This window comes from Salvia hispanica, chromosome 3, assembly GCF_029641045.1.
Source record: "Salvia hispanica isolate PSC_SH4W2 chromosome 3, Shi_PSC_v1, whole genome shotgun sequence".
NCBI lineage: Eukaryota > Viridiplantae > Streptophyta > Magnoliopsida > Lamiales > Lamiaceae > Salvia > Salvia hispanica.
In genome coordinates, this window is record NC_142694.1 from 19,652,169 (window position 1) to 19,670,191 (window position 18,023).

Here is an 18,023-nt window from a genome sequence, read left to right on the forward strand (position 1 = left end):
TAATTTATTTATTTTGAATACAAAATTTGTAAATGCAATCTTCTTTTGATTTTTACCATATCCCCCTAGATTTAGTATGTCAATATTTTACGTTTAAGAACAATTCGATGTAGGGATTATAATACAAGTGAAATGCAAACTACTCCTATTAAACTCGTGTACCTAAACTAGAATTTGATGATTGAAATGGCTTGTCCATGAAAAATTTAAAAGGATACTACTAAATTTGATTATTTGGATTAAAAAGTATCATAGGATAAGAGTTGTATAATTATTGAAAATTTTACTATTCAATAAATAAAAAAAACTCAATTTCATTATTGCTTAATGAAACATCCATCTCTTTCCATATGAAAAACACATGTACTCTCTTTGTTCTATAATTGTTTACTCTTGTTATTTCTGTCTGTCCTTCATTAATTACTCATTTTTATTTTTTATTATAAATAATTTAATAGGTTTCACATTCTAATAATTCATTTTATTTTAAAAATATATATAATTATTAGAACATGGAGGGAGTATCTGATAATTTATTTGTTGAGTTTGCAATTTACTTTTTGTGGATAAATAATCATTAAAAAGTATATATTGTTTTTAATCTCTAATTATGGCCCAAGTAACATGGTATTGGACGGAGAGAGTGATAAAAATTGGTAAGATCCATTTTCACTCACGGCGCCGGATTCCGCCCAATTGCTCGCCGTGAAAATTGTAAAACCGAGATGCAGAAAACAGCGCAGTCGTGGTTTGCTGGCGGCCCAAGCAGCGATCTTGACAAAACGTCGTCGTCGCTACTCGCTGATTGGAACGCCTATGCCTCCGCTTCCGAGCCCGCCGCCGCCGATTCCCAATTCGATCTCGAGGCCGCTGTGCGAGACAGAGTCACTTCCACTTTCAACGTGTAAGTATGAATCCCCAAACCTACAAAATCTTCCTGCTCTTCGATTTTGATCATGTGTGCTCAGCCATTTTTAGGAATTCGATGTCTCCTTGCCTAATGGTTAAATTTGATGCCGCGTTCGATCCAAACCTGAAAATTGATGTTCTGCTAAACCATAATTTCGTAGAATTTGATGCCTTTCATCAAATTGATTACAATGTTAATATTTTGATCCCAAATTTCTACTTTTGCAGTTTTGAATCCTATAATTCACATTTTAGGGCAGTTTCAGATTTAGAGTTCCATGGTTTAGGGTTGCTTTAGTTTAACTTTATAAGGCTTTAAATCCTAGAGTTTAAGTGCAAGGTATAGGGCATTAGCAACTCATTTATCTCGTAGCTGTGATATTTATATCTAGGCAAGTGATTTTTGTGAGCATGTTATCTGCACCCTTAAACTTCCCTATCTTGAACAGGGTTACAAAAGGAGTGAGGGAGTTACCTGGGAGCTTCAACTCGGCTACTAGCAGCGTGCCTTCGGGGAAGTCTCTTGTCTATTTCGGGTTCTTTCTCGCAGCTGGATTCTTCTTCATCTTCATTGCTTTCACCATATTCCTTCCTGTGATGGTGCTGAAGCCCCAGAAATTTGCAATCTGCTTCACCATCGGGTGCGCCTTCATTGTTGGTTCCTTCTTCGCCCTAAGAGGCCCAAAGAATCAGCTTAGTCACATGTTGTCAAAAGAGGTATTTTTGGAACTGCTTTTGGCACTGTGGTTCCTTTGTTTAGATGATTAAACTGATTTGCTTGTGTTGTTTCCACAGAGACTGCCTTTCACACTAGGATTTCTTGGTAGCATGGTTGGTACGATTTATGTATCCATGGTGCTCCACAGCTACATCCTCTCCGTTTTCTTCTCGGTGTTACAGGTACTGCATCATCAATTTTATGTTTGAATCATGGTTGAAGAAGATGATAGTGATTTGAGTAGTATTTTGTGTTGTAGGTGCTGGCTCTCTTGTACTATGTTGTTTCATACTTCCCCGGAGGTTCAGCCGGAATGAGATTTCTTTCCTCAGCACTCACCTCCTCCGTTCTCCGATGCTTCGGAAGATGATTCCCCTAACCTCAGAATGCCATCAGCGGCTTTGAGGTTTCAATTTTGCAGTGGCGACACCTTCATCCTCAATATGCACGAGAGCTTGCTGAATTGAAGCACCCTCGCTCGACTGAGACGCTTGCTGTTATGCTACCATGTAAATTTGATGCTTAGAAAGCTTTAGCTACTTTTCAGGTATGCTCGAATAGTTGAATGGCAAGTGTTTTTTTGCTTAGCAGTTAACCAGGTAGTAGATTTATTGAAATCTGTTACATACAAAACTATACTAGTGGAAATGGAAATAGAATTGGTCACACCATGTCATCTTGGGCTCCATTCTTGTCTCTTTTCCCGCCTCGAATAAACAAACGTATTCTTGACGAGCCGTTGGGGTGCTTGGCCGGAATGCCCGTCTGAATCGCCTCCACGTATAACACCTTCACTAGATTCCTGAAGCGCCGTCTGAAAGTGGGCAGTCGCGACATGGAACCGACGATTCCTTGCAGCCTGTTACAATGCACCATGCTCTTAATCAAGTTGTGCAATCACACTCCCAACACTTGAATATGTGTTCAACTCACCTCCTAATCACAGCCTGCAGTTGTGCTCTTCTCACTTTGTCTGTAGACGGGAATCCGGTGTTGTCCCAGTCTTCCGGCCTATCGTTGTTGCAGGCTAAAACGAGCTTTCTCAGGCAGCTCTCCTCGTCCTCCTGCAACTGCAAACCCTTTATCTGCTCCTTCATGGTGAAGAGCGGCCCGATAAACCACTCGAACACTTTGTCTCTTGGCAAGTTGAATCTCGTTAATTCCATTTCCTCTGCTGCATAAACATCACCAAATTTCAACTATGTATAATACTGTAAATGACATCTCATCAAAAGCCAGATCGAAAAATGAGCACTCACATATGATCAAACCAGAGGATTCTGACTTTGCTGAGGTGAGTAGACACTGTAAGATGCACCAAGAAGGCAGCTCGATGCCGAGCTTCTTACAGTCCCCTTTCACCATACAGTCTTGAATATCTTTAACGCTTATTAGCCCTTCTCCGAGGAGAAGTTTCCCGTTCACCTCACACGACTTAAAGAGCCAATCCCATACTTGCACTGGTGTGTACCGTTGAATAGCTTGTTTGAGCGTTCTAGATCCTTCCGAAACCAGCTTAGAAGACCGTGAGCGGGATCCTTCTCTCTCGTCTTGGCTGTCGAGGGACCTCCCTTTCTCCAGTCCGGTTGAAGGCTTCATCCTTCGACGGTACTGAGGCCTGGCTGTCAAAAACGTCTAACTAGTCAAAATCACAGCTCGTGTTGGAAGTCGTTCCTCAAAACACTACGATATATACCTGGGAAAGCATGAACCCTCCGACAAAGAAAGTAAGTCATTCGCGTATTCATCAAACAGCGAAATCACTGCCACAATGTAAGCAAGACCCATCTGAAGCGACTCTTCCTGGATAGAAAATGATACCATTAGGCCACAATAAGTAATATAGAGGGAATAAACACATGTCAAAGTTTAAAATACCTGGTGGACGACGACTCCAGCATAAAGACCGAGGAAAAAACTTGAGAACAAAGCAGCTATGAAGGCGCCTAAGACAGCCAACGGCCACAGAAGGATTGCTAGACCGGCAAACGGTACGCACACAGTTTCAAGAAAAGGTCCTTCCCTGCCAACGAGATCCTCTAATAGCCTCTTCCATCCCCTAAACAACATATATGGACTCTTCCAAAGAGCTACCGCAGTGATAAGAGGAACATCTACCAGAACGGCAATAGTCGAAACTAACAAACACCCAGGAACCCTCCATAACCTGTAAACCATCTATATAAGCAACATTTCTACTGCATAAACCCGTACGGTTTGACAACACTGAATGAGAAACTCACTCTATGTCTATAGGTTTCTCGTCCTCGTTCACATCTTTGCTCAGTTCATCCATGTAGGAGAAGTAAGAGTGGAAGCAGAAATCTGTAAAATCCCTAACAACTGTACAACTACTCTCAATTGTTGAAAAACAGCCATCCTGAATAAAATTAACGTAATGTAAATGTTCCCTTATCTGAAATTTGGTTCCCATCAAACACAATTCTCAACAACTATTTGCATACTTGTTGACAATGGAAACACTACAGAATAAACATAAATAAAGCTTCATATGTGAAACTTCAAGAAATCAGAGAGACTCACAATGAAGCAGTGGTAGGCTTTATCGGTGACATTGGCTCCAACAGCCTCGAATGTTGCAATCAACGGGGCGAAAAATCCATACCCGACCCCACCAATAATGCTGCCAACAATGGCCATGATAGGCCATAGGATCAAGGGGAGAGGCAATGAGACCAACACTAGACTCTTCAAAACCCATCCAACTCTTTTGCTTCTGTTTATGAAAGAAATTAAATCCACCATTATCCATTGCAGAACAAAATTGTATCAAATAATAACAAGCTTACTTTGCAACACAGTAGTATGTCCAGAGAAAATGTGCAAGCCAAAGACCTATTACAACTGCAGAGTTTCCAACTGCAATGATGGTTACAGCAATTGGGCATATAATCAACCCTGCTCCAATTCAAACATAAATTGGGGCAATTAAACAATTGAAACCCTAATTTCATCATTATGTAGAAGATGAAATTGGGGAAGAGGTCATACCTTTGAGAAAGCCAAGAATGAAGAGAGAGAAGAAGAAGGGCAGGAAGGAGATGAAGCTCCAACACTTGGCCACAAACCCAATTGGCACCTCCATTGACAGAATTCACCTCTCTCTCCCCAAAACCAACGTAATTTCAAGAAATTAACTAAGAGAAATAAAAAGATTTGATTTTTATGGTAGTTGAGTTTCCATCAAAGCAAAAACCAGCTGTGAGATGACTACCCAACTTTTCCTAAAGCAGAGATTTTGAAAGTAGTAAACTTTCGAGAAAGAAAACCGCTGAGTGGCGCAGTGGGGAGATGGGATCGCGACACGTGTACTGGCTAGAAGTGGGATTCCCGCGAAAGCAGGTGAGCAGGTGGTGACGCGTCATTTGGCGGGAACCACTGCCGTTTTCTTTTTTTGCAACAAAGAAAATAACCTGAAAATTTTATTTTGAAAATAAATTTTTGATAGGGCCATTTTGTCACTTAATTATTTAAAATAATTTACTATATTTTTTATACGGGCATTTTGTCACTTAATTATTATTGGCCACGGGGTATATGTCAATTGCTCCATGCCAATTTCAATGGGATAAACCTAGAAATCCAAAATTTTTGCACCCTCTATAATAACTTGGAGCTACGATCAATAAGTGACAAAGGAGAGGTGAATATTGTAAAAGAGTTGATGTCTATCTATCGGAAAGAGGCACAATAAGCTTTTCGAATATGTAAATTGTCACACCTCATCCTTCTTAACTTATGTATTTATATGATTTAAATCTCTTTGATGTATTCCATGAACGGCATCGGATAACATATAATCATATCAGGTTCAAATCATATAATTTAAACATGTAATAAAAAGCATACAAAACATGTAAATTAAAAGTAGTATGGTTTATAGTTTTATACACATCTGATTACGACAAATAATCTACTCGAACCTTCGATTCTTTTCCTATTCTACAACCCATGTAACTCATCCATTTTGTTTCAGACTCTGATTTCTATTGCAGCTCACCTCTCTTGTTTTTGTTTCTCTCCCTAGCTCTATCACTATGATTTTTCTACGTGGAGTGATAAAATCACAATAGATAAATTTAAATTTAGTAAAGTAAAATTGCACATATTTAAATAATTTAATGTTTCATGGCATTTAGGAATAAAGATATTGTTAGTGCACACTATCACTATAAACTATAGTCAAGCATATTTTATTTTATTATTTTTTATTTTGATTTTGCTAACTAATAAAAAATACTAATACTAATTTTAATACGTAATGATACGATATATATTATTATAAATTTAATTATATTGATGAGTAATTTAATATTATCTCCATAGATACCTATTTAAAATATCTATGCCAATAAAGATTAAATATGCCAATATGTAAAATAATGCATATTTTGGATTACGGATGTCACATAAATACTTAGGGAGAAGGTTCGTCATTATAAAAAATGGGCGGGCAACAGAATAATGGCTGAACCATGAGAACAATGAAAAATTGCAAAAGCACTTCATAATGCTATTATAGTTTTTTTCTAAATTATGTTAGTTTTAATTCAAATATGAAACTTATTAAATTAATAAAATTCATATGTTTTTATTTAATCAATGAAATCTAAAATCCATAAAATTACAAATAAATTGAAATTTTAATGCGTGTAATTAGTAATGCTGCATAGAACAAACAATACTATTAACCTTAAATTTTGTATCTATAGTAATTTTGAAGATCGATGGCGTTGGTGGGCTACATCACGTAATTAATTAGTAGTTTGGGACATTAATTAGCGGACCTTCCGATAATTGATAGCCTAACATCTCTCATTAATGCAATGTCTAAACTCTTTCTTTTAGTTTGACTTTTATATATAAACCGACAAAATTTTCACAATTGTTTGAACCGATTTAACTAGTTTTTATCAGACAATGAATCCAAGTTTCAAGAAATCGAAGCTCGATGATTGGTCCTATGGTACAAATTTCCACTTTAATTAGTCGAGATGCTTAATTGACAGAATGCTTTTCTTTCCTAATATACATCTAACTCAATAAAATATCCACAAACAATCGTACAAAAGAAAATCAGGAATTTGAATTGCATAAATAATTTATAAATTGCATTTTAAAAAAAATGTCTATCCCCACACGTTCAATTATTTCCATCAATCTATATATCACAACTAAAACCCAATCAATCTGTATCACAAGTAAAGCCCATTAATACGAAAAATTAGTCAAATTAGATAATACGAAAATCAGGAGTAATACTTATAACAACAAAAATAACGTTGAAATTATATATAAATAAATTATGAATATTAGTTTTAAAAATTATAAACTTTGGACCAAATTCTAATATTTAGTACGAATTTTTAAAGTAGTCTTAAAAATCACAAATTAACTTTAAGATCAACGTCAATTTCTCATGGCGAGTCATTCTTCAACTCTGACGGTGTCGTGTACAATTTCGACTAAAAAATACTCGTCCCATGGTAATGTAGTCGTATTTCTTTTTGGGATGTTCCAACATAATATAGTCGTCATCTCTGTATTTCTCAAAAAGCAATACACTCACTCTCTCATAAATTATCATCTCTCTAACTTTATTCTCTAGTATTAACATGGAACAGAGGAAGCAGTATATAGATTTTACGGCTAGCCATGTAAGATCAAATTAGGTACTTTCAAAAGTTTATGATTTTTTAGACTCCCTTTAAAGTTTACAAATAATTATGTATAGTACTCCATATTTTATTAGGGAAATTGGTCTCTAAAACCATGAACTTTGTCAAAAATTTGGTATTTCCCATAAACTTTGAAATTGGTATATAATATCATGAACTTTACATTTTGTTTGGTATTTCCCAAACTCACCCAAATATGATATTTTAGTCAAAATCTTATTTAACGTAAGCAACCGTGATATGTTTTATAATATTTTAAACCACTTTTTTAAGTTCATAAATAGGATAAAAAGTCACGTTGAAAACCATGTAGATTTAATTGTGTCAAGTATGATTAAAAAGCCTCGTAAGTTAGTCAAATATAGTAATAAACATGCCGTGGGAAATACCAAACAAAATGTAAAGTTCATAATATTATATACCAATTTCAAAGTTCATGGGAAATACCAAATTTTTGGCAAAGTTCATGGTTTTAGAGACCAATTTCCCATTTTATTATCTATTCCCGTTTAATTTGCTGTCTTAGTGGATACTCCATCGTAGTACTGTGTAACATTAAAAAATATGTATTTAAATTATTTAATACACGTAAATGTACGTGCATAGAAACCATATAATATACTCCTATTTAGAAAATGCATATTTAATCAGTAAGATCTAGCATAACCAAAGAGAAACCAAATCTATAATTGGTAGGATCCTATTAATATCCGACCATCTAGGGTTTCTCTTCTAACAAAGAAGAAAGTACTATCTCTCTTTCACACACACACACAGCCAATGAGAGGTGGTGTTGTTGTTGAAGGTTTGTGTAGAGTCGCAAAATCTCAATGCATTCAAATTCTTGCATTTACATCTCTAGCAATCGCTTTCTTGGCTCTCTTCACTAACACATCCACCTCTCTCTTCTCTCTCCCATCTCTTCCATGGGCATGGAACCCTTCTTCCTTCTCCTCCCTCTCCTCCGCCCCTCCGCCACCAACGACAACGACAACGACGAAGAAGAATCCAAACATGGCCCTCTACCCTATCTTCACTGTATAAGTAGTACTAGTATTACTTTTCTTGGTTTGATGATTTTGGTCAAAACCTCATAATATTCTTGATTTGTTGCAAATTATTTTTTTATTTGTGTGAAACAGAATCCGAAAATGCAGAAGGCGGTTGAGAAATTGGCCAAGGAGTTGGATGAAGAAACTATGATTAGAAGAGGCATCGAGAGAGACCAAAATATGGTCAAAATCGAAGCGGATCTTGCTACCGCCAGAGCGTTAATCAAAGATGCGATTTTTAAGAGTCGCGATTCGCCTCCGCTAGCACAAGACGCAGATTATATTCCACGTGGACAAATCTATAGGAACTCTTATGTTTTCCAAAGGTAAATATTAATACTATTTTTAAGAATATGTTTTCATAATTTATTTTGATGACATAAATATTTGTACAAAAATTCGCATAACCTTTTATTCATGAGTGCTCGATACTATATTATATGGGTATAATATTAGATGCAACTCGGTGTATTTTTAATTTATTTTGTAGATATATGAACTATATCTAATATTTTAGTGTTTTGTTAGACTATATATGCGCTAGCTATCCGAGCCGATTATTAAACTTTCTTGTTAATATAAAATGTCAATTCCAACCATTAATTGTCTGTTTCTAGTTTTTACTATTAATTAATTGTGTCTAGCATTAATTCGATGACAATTGCAAGGCGGGTCTACAAAGTGTCTTCGAACATAGTATAATATTTAATATTTAATATTTCTTGTTTATCGAGAATATATATTAGTAACAGCAATAAGGTTCCCCAAATTATGGGGCAAGTATTTAAAACAATTATTTAATTTAACGTAGCGAAATTTGTGGACATTGTTTGACGTTTTCATTAACCTTTACTATGAACTCTCAATTGATAGTATATTATTCTCATAATTCCCAATTTTTATGCGAAGATTCATATGATTAGAATAGACATAGGTCCATTGTCCACAATTTCAGTGTTTTCGGCCCAAACGGCAAAACTTTAATACATATTGTAATTCTTTAATTTTATTTATTTTGCAAGCAGGAGTTACATGTTAATGGAGAAGATGATGAAGATTTATGTATACGAAGAAGGCGAACCCCCTTTGTTCCACTATGGGCCCACTAAGAATATATACTCCACAGAGGGCATATTTGTTGGATTAATTGAGTCCAACAATAGTCAATTCAAGACTCATGATCCTAATCAAGCCCACCTCTATTTCCTCCCGTTTAGCGTCGTCATGATCCTCCAACACTTGTTCGACCCAGCCGAGCGCGACAAGGCCGTGCTCGGACGAGTCATAGGAGACTACATAGCAACACTTTCCTCTAAGTATCCCTATTGGAATCGGAGCCTCGGTGCTGATCATTTCATGCTCTCCTGTCATGATTGGGTACGTAATGTATTTTATTTAAAGTTAATAAAATTTAAATTACAAATTTTGGTTAAATTCTGGTCTGTTCCATGAATTTTAAAAAATTAAATCAAGAGTTTTTAATTTTTTTTAAATCATCGATCTAAATATCGTTAAAATAAATATTTTTTTTCTCTTTTATATTCCTTTATTTCTTTTTTCTCTTATTTTATTGAAATGTTGTCGTTTTTAAACATCAACATCAATTTGTGTCTGGATGGGACAAATGAGAAAATTTGAAACTTCCTGATTCAAATGGCTATTATCCCTTGTATTTATATTATATAGTTAGAATGACAAAATATGCATATGAAAATTTTCATTTTCACAAACAATGCAGGGCCCACGGGCAACGTGGTACATGCACCACTTGTATTTCACATCGATACGAGCCTTATGCAATGCGAATACCTCAGAGTTCTTCAATCCAAGGAAAGACGTATCGTTCCCGGAGATCAATCTCCCATTGGGAGACATCTCCGGGCTAACGATGCCTGGATCTCCGAACAGAACAGTTCTAGCGTTCTTCGCTGGCCGATTGCACGGAAAGATTAGGAAATCCATCTTTGAGCATTGGAAGGACAAAGACAAGGACATCATAGTGTGGGAAGAGGTACCTAAAGAGTCCAAGTTCTCTTACAAAGAGATGATGGGGAGGAGCAAGTATTGCATTTGCCCTAGCGGGTTCGAGGTGGCGAGCCCTAGGATCGTGGAGGCTATATACGCCGAGTGTGTGCCGGTTTTGGTGTCCGAAAATTATGTATTGCCGTTTAGTGATGTGCTTGATTGGGACAAGTTTTCGATCCGAGTGACGGTGGCCGAGTTGCCGGAGTTGAAAAGGATCTTGGCGGCGGTCGGAGATGACGGGTATGTGGTGCTGCGGCGGAGGGTGAGGGAGGTGCAACGCCATTTTGTGGTGAATGATCCACCTAGGAGATATGATGTGTTCAATATGATGCTTCACTCACTATGGTTGAGAAGGTTGAATCTTAGAATCAATGTGTGATAAGTGATTAGTGATATCTTGCATGCACAATTTATTTATTGGTTTTTTACCATGATTAGATGTATAATGCAGGTATTGTTACAAGTAGGTTTTGTTACTTCTTATTTAGCAAAAGATATGTAAGTTATGAAGGACATTAATTAGTGAGAAATATGAGGAGTCGTTGGCTCGACCGATTTCCAATCTCAAAAGCTTTTTATATTGCGTTGTCCTTTTGCTTCGGGAGAACAATAATACTTTCTCCGTCCATGAAATATTGTCCAAGTTTGACTCGGCGCAAGTTTTAATAAATATGTATAAAAGCAGTGGCGGAACCAAGAAATTAATCAAGTCTGGGTCGATTTTTTTAAAAAAATATTGTATGTATTTAATTTTACATATAATGTAGGTACAACTTTTACCACACACTAGATGATAACTGTTTTCGATGAGTCGTCATGTCTTAAAATCGCAGAAGAATTGTCTCGTTTCTAATTTTTTTTGAAAATTTCTCTCTCAATGTATACAACAAAGATACCATTCATCCATTCATCTTCCATTCAAATTCGTAAATATGTCCTAATAAGTTTCATTAAAAAAAATACTCTCTCAATAGAAGTTGTTACATCTGGGAGAATCTATGTCAACTCACAAGAGGAAAACTTAATCTCTTGTGGTAGAAATCAAAATCTTTGCTAGATTTCCTAAACCTTCAATGTTGAAGAACTCAACTTTATCAACGACTGTATCACTTACTATAAGTTTTAAGTTGATATGAAAGAGACGTGAACTCAACTTTATCAACAACTGTATCATTTACTATAAGTTTTAAGTTGATATGAAAGAGACGTGAGAAGTCATCCGGATAATTTATACTAATTCTGATTTTACCAAACTATCAAGTCATCCAAATCCAAGTACCAATTAAATTAAGAGGCATCGAGGCAAACAAAATTTATAAACATGAGACGCACAATCACGTGCTGCAAATTAGATTATTTTATTTGATCTGTTATATTTTGTACTATGTCCGTTTCTTATTAATTGGGGTGTTCCTTTTTTGCACGAAGTTTAAGAATAGTGTGTTAAATGGATAGTGAATAAAATAAAAGAGATAAAGAGAAAATATAGTTAAAAAATAATTATTTTTTGCTAAAAATGAAAATGATTCAATTAACCTGAAACTTTCCAAAATAATAAAATGACTTTATTAACATAGAACTAAGTGTAAATTTTATCAAATAATCAACATTTACATACCCTAATACCCATTAGAATTCTTACCATAATTATGCAAATCTCCAGCATGTGCGTGAATCGTGATTTTTAATTTGGGCTTATTATGTTGAAGCATCATTAGTTAATTTAGTACTACTTCCCTAACGGCCAAAATAGAAAGCAACCCAAAAATAAAATAAATGGCCCTAAATTAAAAAGCCCAGGTCTTTGTCTTCACCTTTAATTCAATTTCAGAGACACCGATCGGTGCTGAGCGATATTCGCTGAAACTGGACGATTGGAGTGCAGGGGCAGATACCGGTTGGAGGATGGCCGTATAAGGGAGGATCGGGGTCTAGTGCCGGCCAAGCCCCTCTTTGGCGTGGGGGTTTGGCCTTGTGTGGTTCCGTCGCTGAAGAAAAGTGAGTTGAAAAAATTAGTGGAATAAGAGTCTCACATTTATATACTTACTCAGTTTTATAATAGAATGTGAGTATAAAGAGTTAGTGTAAAGTAGCTTTCATATACCAAAAATTATAAAAAATCAAAGTAGACAACTTTTCACGGACGAACCAAAATGATAAAACTGGACAACATTTCACGGACGGATGGAGTCCTCTCTTTGTCCCAGTTTAGATGACCTCTTTCTTTTTTGCACTTGTTTTGTAAAAACGACAATAAATAGTTAAAGGGGAGAGAAATTAAAGTAAGAGACAGAATAATACTCCCTCCGTCCTAAGATAAGTGACTCATATTCCTTTTTGGGACGTTCCAAGATAAGTGACTCATTTCCTTTTTTGGTACTCTCTCTCTTACTTTTTCTCTCTATTTTTAACTTTCTTACTTTATTCACTTTCCACTTTACTAACAAAACCTTAATTCCTTAAATCCCGTGCCGAAAAGTTTATGGTCTATCTTGGGACGGAGGGAGTATAAAAGAGACTAACCCCTATATTATTTTCTCGCTGACTTTACTTTCTCTCTACTTTAATTAACTATTTATTACTACCTCCGTCCAAAAATATAATAGAAAAAGTTGTAAACGGCATGAGTTTTAAATTGCAGTTCGTAAAGTAAGAGAGAAGGAGAGAAAATGTGGTGAAGTAGTGTTAATGGAATGTGAGATTCACATTTAGATTGATTCATTTTTAGAATTAGTCTAATTTTAATGGATAACTCAAAACGGTAAAACTTGTCTATTTTTATAGACAGATGTAGTACTGTCATTTTCCCAAAATACATGTGAAAAAAATGAGTCTTAAAATGAGTAATCTAAGCTAGGACGGCGGAGGAAGTAATATTCTATGATTCATTTGGTTTGGTAGGTTTAACGTTAATAACGGTTTTGTGATGTGCATGTAAGAACTAAATACAATTACTGAGTCTTCTCACAATATTCGAATACGATATAAATTGAAATTATTTTTCATACGAGACACATGTGCTTGTTACATATATGCTCATAATTCTCATACCAAGTGGCAAGTTATGTCAAGAAAAAAAAAATTAGATGGATTTTGTATAAATTTTGATAAAGTGTGGTGGGTTAATGTAAACTTTAAACAATAAAAAGTACTACATGGATTAAAGAATAATACATAAATAAAAAAAATAAAAATTTTTGGATTTAAGTTTAAAGTAAATATTAAATTAAAATTATTATTTGATGTTACATTTATTAAATAGTCTATCAAACCGTAGATTAGTTGTAGGTAAGCCTTAAGATCATCTTCAACCATTTAAACTAAATTCATACTCATTTCTAGTTCTGTCATATTATACAGTGATATCATTCCAACCATTACCAAATCCAAATCTAAAAAAGTATTTCACATTCACCTACTTCTTTTTACTTTTCAATCTTACCTACAAATTACACATTAATACCATAATAGTTTATCAATAATTTATTATAAACTAAATATCATATTGTTTAATTTATTTTCTTATAGTATTAAATAATTTATGAAAAATTATAGAAAATAACTAATTAATCTAATAATTTATAAAAAATAAAATGGAAAATAATAATAGATGAAAGAATAATTAAACTTAAACTAAATACCACAAATACTTAACCTTAAAGGGGAGTGATCAATTGCTAACTCATCATTTAATTGCTAACTACAACTAATTTAAGGTCACATGATTTTAAAAAACGTGTGGTCTACAATTTGCCATGTGTAATTTTCGCTTTTATTAATTAAATCGAAATTTTTTTAAAAAAAACGTCAAATTAGAGTTTTGGATGAAAATGTCAATATAGTGTTTCGAAAATATCAACACAATGTTTTGAGAATGTCAACACAAATTTAGGATTGACATTATATATGCTTTATATTGACATATTATCTTAGCTGTATTGACATTAGCCTGTGTACGAAAAATACGAAAATTCTAGATTTTTTTTTCAAATTTTGACGTGAACATATGCATGTAGTATATCGTTGGAATCCTTATAAAATTATCTTTAATTTGATATATGTTATATGAATTTAAAGTTTTGGGATTTCTTTTAAAAGTTAGTTATAACTAACTTGACATTAATACCCCTATTGATTTTTATTGGAATTAATCCTATAGCCTTATTGACGAGTTTTGTTGATCGTATTGATATTTTATGGTTAATGATCTAAACCTTTAATTTAAATATTTAATGGCTATTATTGAATTGTATTTAGCCATTAAGCATTGAGTTATCAATATAACACTCCCCCAACCTTAAATAGATACTTAAATATAAATCTAAAATTCAAATATATTTAAACAAATCCTAATTGAGGGCCACGACTATCAAGCCTCCATCGTCTTCTTCATATGAAGAGAACCCCGTCGTCTATCTATAATCTATCTACGCTTCTTGTTTCCGCCATTTCCTCTCCATCAGGCCACAGGTATGGTCCCCAATAAATACATAAATAACAAGGGGTGTTTTGCAATTTTTCACAAATTATGCAGTAGCTACTGTTCAAAAAACGCACAAATGGGGCATTTGAGATGCGTTGGGGCTGTTTTTAACTGGAAAAATGGGTTGGATTGGAGAAACATATGTTTGAATCAAGTTTCCTGTTTCAGATTTGTGCCAATTTGGTTGCTAATCGCAGTTCTGGAAAACTGAAATTGAGCTGCGCCACAAGCCCTCGATCCTCTGTCTCCTATCGAAGGTAAGAGATTCTCGTTATTGCTCTCTATTTGGTTTAAACTCGAACGACCGATGAGTATAAGAGTGATTTCCAGTTCGGACTAGCTCTCTCTGCCATTGTATGATGAGAAACCAATTGGTCTGTTTTTTTTTTTTTTTTTTACAATTAGCAAATTTATTGCTCTCTATGCATGGTAAACTTCTGTAGTTATTGACTATTATGAATGCAGCTGAATATTTTTTTGAATTAGTCGTGAATATGCTTAATTGTTGATGGATAATTTTGTTACCGGTTATAGGAATGGTTCTGTTTGTGATGTGATTAATTATTTGCAAGCTTTTAAGGCCTGAATTGATGCACGAGAGTACGTTTGAGCTGCAAGATCATCAGCTCAACACAATTTCTCTGTTTCTGATTTACTAGATTCGAATTAATTGATAGATGAGTCCTTTTTTTAATCTTATTGTATCTTAATTTTATCTTTAATGATTGAGAATGAGCTTATCTGTGATGGCATGGCAGAAATGTTGTCGAGCAGAAGAAATTGTGCTATAGTGATAGTTGAATGTTGGATCTATAACTGTGTAATCAGTTACTACTCACCAAGATGAGCTGTGCGATGCTCTCATGCTAATCATACTGTTAAGTTAGCTCGGAAGAGTCATTTGCTCGCTCTGGGAGTCTACCTTCATCCATAGGATAGACTGTGTGTGCATTGGGTATATGAGGCTGAATTATAATTTCACATATTAAAAAAACCTCTCCATCTCTTTTATTTTACTTAACTAGGCGTGGCAATGTCAATCCATATTCTATATTCAGAATCAGAGCTTGTGAAGATTGGAACTTCTACTTAGTAGTCTTCCACTTCTTTTTCACTGTTGGAGTTCTTGGATTATGCTCCTTTGTACTTGTTGATGTGCTGCTGATGTCTTTCTCTCAACACCATCATTCTGCATTTATCATTCGCACTTATGGAACTTACTTTGATGTGATAGTTTCAGCAGAGTCGACTTCTTTATTGCTTCGATTCTCCAACTATATGGTAGAGGAGGTTCAGTGATCTACGTCTTTCAAATGCTCTCCTAGAATTGTGATTAAGTGGCAAGTAAGATTTTCCGAGGAAAAATGCATGGAGTTCGTCAAACATTAAATCAGATGTCCAGGAAGTTGCATAACCTGGCTAATGGAGGTCCAAGTGATACCTTGAAGAGGAAAGTTGCTGAACTAGAGAAAAAGAGAAAGAGAAGACATCCCAATAAAGACGACTTATATGTGGATGTTCCTGAATCAAGAGCCTGGCTTGATACTGCAACCATGCCACTGGTACTCACTGCTGTGGGTACGGCCCTATTTGCGAAGATCCTGATGATGGTATTGTTTAAGTTTGTTTTCCACAAATTGATAGATAATAATCACTGAAAGCTAGTTTATTGCGGTACTTCTGAATATAAATCGGACTTTTCTTAACTCATCAATTTTTAAAAGGTTCAGGTCTTATTTATTAAGAGAATAATTGTGTTAAAGCTTTAATTCGGTTGAATTGTACTAGCTCTTACATCTTTGTGTGCTGTTTTTATTCAGTTAGTTGTCATTTCGATATCGATTGCTTCCAAAATAATGGAAAATGGAATTTCGAAGTTTCTAAAGTTTTTTCTTTGATCTGATATTTACTGCTTTACATAGTTTTATTTTCTTTTTAACTTTCTGTTGATATGTGCCTAATAGACTCTTGAATAAGTTGAGTAATTAAATTGTTTGTTTCCAGCTAGATGAGGCAAATGCCCAGGAACGACTTGAGAAAAAGATAAAAGATGCCCCCGAGGGTCAGGGAACTGTCAGGATGCTCACTCGAGAGGAGTGGGAAAAAATGCGAGAAGTTCGGCCAAGGACTCCATTTGAATCTACAGTAGCTCGTCCAAATGCAAAAATACGGACGGGAGAACCTCTTCGCAAGGTAAATTTAAGCCTGTTATCGTTATCATTTTGTCATGTATATCCTTAGTCAACTGAAAAACTCATGGTTTTAAACTTCACACAAGTAACTTCCAGGAAAAAGAACCTGCTTCTCTTAGTTCTGCACCTAACTTGGCAACAGTGGGACATGGGCATCACCATTGATATTTTAAGACCTTTTGTAGCTAAGGCTGCGGCACCACTTAGATAATCTATTCCCACAAAATGTTGAATCATTTAGTTGCTATTGTTATCTCTATTTACTTAATGTGTCGATGAAAGATCAATTTGATGTTAGTCCTTGATTTCCGTAATTGATACACATGATCTGGCTTGGGACATGAGTCTATCTTGTATAAAGCATCTCCTGATATGGTTCTGAATGCATACTCCAAGAAAATAAAATACCTTAGCTACTCTTATCGTATGCTTCTTGATGATGGTGCGATTGCAATTTTGCAGGAAGATGTTAAGGACTGGAGTTTAGATGTGTTCACAAATGCACTCACACGCGCTGAGGAAACTGCTAAACGTGGATCAGTTTAGGTGTGTGGTGTGCAGTAAGTATGCTTGTCTCACATAAATTCGCAAACTGCTGAGAAGCTGATGGCCTCACTCTCCGAAGGCCAGATTTGTTGGTAGCAATTCTTGACTAGGCTCATTTCCTTGGACATTGGCAGTCTTTGCATGATAATGCACTGAGATGCTCCAGCAATTAGCATTACTGCACAGTATCAAAGTGTGAATTTTATTGGTATTTTGTAGACTTATTATTTATGACCAATTAATGATATTGGTAACTATTCAACATTCCAATCGGTTGCGTATGGAATTGTGTGCCTTCCTTTTTCAAGGATGGGATCCCATCATCACATCACTACTCTTCCCATCTTTACTACTGCCATATAGTAGTATATTTATTTACATTGTCTCAGAAAAGGACTA

The 18,023-nt window shown here is 35.1% G+C and overlaps 4 protein-coding genes across 8 annotated transcripts; 3 read left to right on the forward strand and 1 right to left on the reverse strand.

Annotated features, from left to right (window-relative positions):
* Nucleotides 1-588: 588 nt before the first annotated feature.
* On the forward strand, nt 589-2,301 carry LOC125214599 (protein transport protein SFT2-like). 2 transcript variants are annotated; one of them, XM_089069203.1, is made up of 4 exons: nt 589-908; nt 1,359-1,626; nt 1,705-1,809; nt 1,887-2,301. In XM_089069203.1, the coding sequence occupies exons 1-4, from the start codon at nt 817-819 to the stop codon at nt 1,995-1,997; spliced, it is 576 nt and encodes a 191-aa protein (XP_088925329.1). In that variant the 5' UTR covers nt 589-816; the 3' UTR covers nt 1,998-2,301. The 2 variants fall into 2 exon arrangements, with proteins under 2 accessions (XP_088925329.1, XP_047971647.1); XM_048115690.2 differs by having other exon boundaries at nt 591-904.
* Nucleotides 2,189-4,864, reverse strand: LOC125214598 (putative membrane protein At3g27390). 2 transcript variants are annotated; one of them, XM_048115689.2, is made up of 9 exons: nt 4,640-4,864; nt 4,438-4,507; nt 4,172-4,364; nt 3,871-4,007; nt 3,506-3,794; nt 3,324-3,430; nt 2,887-3,245; nt 2,561-2,801; nt 2,189-2,486 (listed from the first exon to the last, which is right to left on the reverse strand). In XM_048115689.2, exons 1-9 carry the CDS (start codon nt 4,731-4,733, stop codon nt 2,291-2,293), a joined length of 1,686 nt encoding a protein of 561 aa, XP_047971646.1. In that variant the 5' UTR covers nt 4,734-4,864; the 3' UTR covers nt 2,189-2,290. The 2 variants fall into 2 exon arrangements, with proteins under 2 accessions (XP_047971646.1, XP_047971645.1); XM_048115688.2 differs by having other exon boundaries at nt 4,438-4,546.
* Nucleotides 4,865-7,976: 3,112 nt separating this feature from the next.
* Nucleotides 7,977-10,965, forward strand: LOC125212992 (putative glycosyltransferase At3g07620). 2 transcript variants are annotated; one of them, XM_048113315.2, is made up of 4 exons: nt 7,977-8,364; nt 8,469-8,704; nt 9,404-9,755; nt 10,117-10,965. In XM_048113315.2, exons 1-4 carry the CDS (start codon nt 8,107-8,109, stop codon nt 10,780-10,782), a joined length of 1,512 nt encoding a protein of 503 aa, XP_047969272.1. In that variant the 5' UTR covers nt 7,977-8,106; the 3' UTR covers nt 10,783-10,965. The 2 variants fall into 2 exon arrangements, with proteins under 2 accessions (XP_047969272.1, XP_047969273.1); XM_048113316.2 differs by having other exon boundaries at nt 8,244-8,370.
* Nucleotides 10,966-14,739: 3,774 nt separating this feature from the next.
* Nucleotides 14,740-17,950, forward strand: LOC125212079 (cytoplasmic dynein 2 light intermediate chain). Of its 2 annotated transcripts, none has more exons than XM_048112119.2 (5): nt 14,740-14,873; nt 15,055-15,143; nt 16,121-16,496; nt 16,891-17,079; nt 17,541-17,950. In XM_048112119.2, exons 3-5 carry the CDS (start codon nt 16,251-16,253, stop codon nt 17,622-17,624), a joined length of 519 nt encoding a protein of 172 aa, XP_047968076.1. In that variant the 5' UTR covers nt 14,740-14,873; nt 15,055-15,143; nt 16,121-16,250; the 3' UTR covers nt 17,625-17,950. The 2 variants fall into 2 exon arrangements, with proteins under 2 accessions (XP_047968076.1, XP_047968077.1); XM_048112120.2 differs by having other exon boundaries at nt 16,127-16,496.
* The last annotated feature ends 73 nt before the right edge of the window (nt 17,951-18,023 follow it).

What these genes read in the sequence shown, in the direction of transcription:
- LOC125214598 (XM_048115688.2), bottom strand. Translation starts at nt 4,733, where the DNA reads ATGGAGGTGCCAATTGGGTTTGTGGCCAAGTGTTGGAGCTTCATCTCC. An exon ending in CTGGAGTCGTCGTCCACCAG is followed by an intron (nt 3,431 to 3,505) that starts GTATTTTAAACT and finishes TTTTCTATCCAG; the next exon opens with GAAGAGTCGCTTCAGATGGG. An exon ending in CTGCAGGCTGTGATTAGGAG is followed by an intron (nt 2,487 to 2,560) that starts GTGAGTTGAACA and finishes GCATTGTAACAG; the next exon opens with GCTGCAAGGAATCGTCGGTT.
- LOC125212079 (XM_048112119.2), top strand. Translation starts at nt 16,251, where the DNA reads ATGCATGGAGTTCGTCAAACATTAAATCAGATGTCCAGGAAGTTGCAT. An exon ending in TTGCGAAGATCCTGATGATG is followed by an intron (nt 16,497 to 16,890) that starts GTATTGTTTAAG and finishes GTTTGTTTCCAG; the next exon opens with CTAGATGAGGCAAATGCCCA. An exon ending in CGGGAGAACCTCTTCGCAAG is followed by an intron (nt 17,080 to 17,540) that starts GTAAATTTAAGC and finishes GCAATTTTGCAG; the next exon opens with GAAGATGTTAAGGACTGGAG.
- LOC125212992 (XM_048113315.2), top strand. Translation starts at nt 8,107, where the DNA reads ATGAGAGGTGGTGTTGTTGTTGAAGGTTTGTGTAGAGTCGCAAAATCT. An exon ending in AACTCTTATGTTTTCCAAAG is followed by an intron (nt 8,705 to 9,403) that starts GTAAATATTAAT and finishes TTTTGCAAGCAG; the next exon opens with GAGTTACATGTTAATGGAGA. An exon ending in TGCTCTCCTGTCATGATTGG is followed by an intron (nt 9,756 to 10,116) that starts GTACGTAATGTA and finishes CAAACAATGCAG; the next exon opens with GGCCCACGGGCAACGTGGTA.
- LOC125214599 (XM_048115690.2), top strand. Translation starts at nt 726, where the DNA reads ATGCAGAAAACAGCGCAGTCGTGGTTTGCTGGCGGCCCAAGCAGCGAT. An exon ending in GTCACATGTTGTCAAAAGAG is followed by an intron (nt 1,627 to 1,704) that starts GTATTTTTGGAA and finishes TTGTTTCCACAG; the next exon opens with AGACTGCCTTTCACACTAGG. An exon ending in TTTTCTTCTCGGTGTTACAG is followed by an intron (nt 1,810 to 1,886) that starts GTACTGCATCAT and finishes TTTGTGTTGTAG; the next exon opens with GTGCTGGCTCTCTTGTACTA.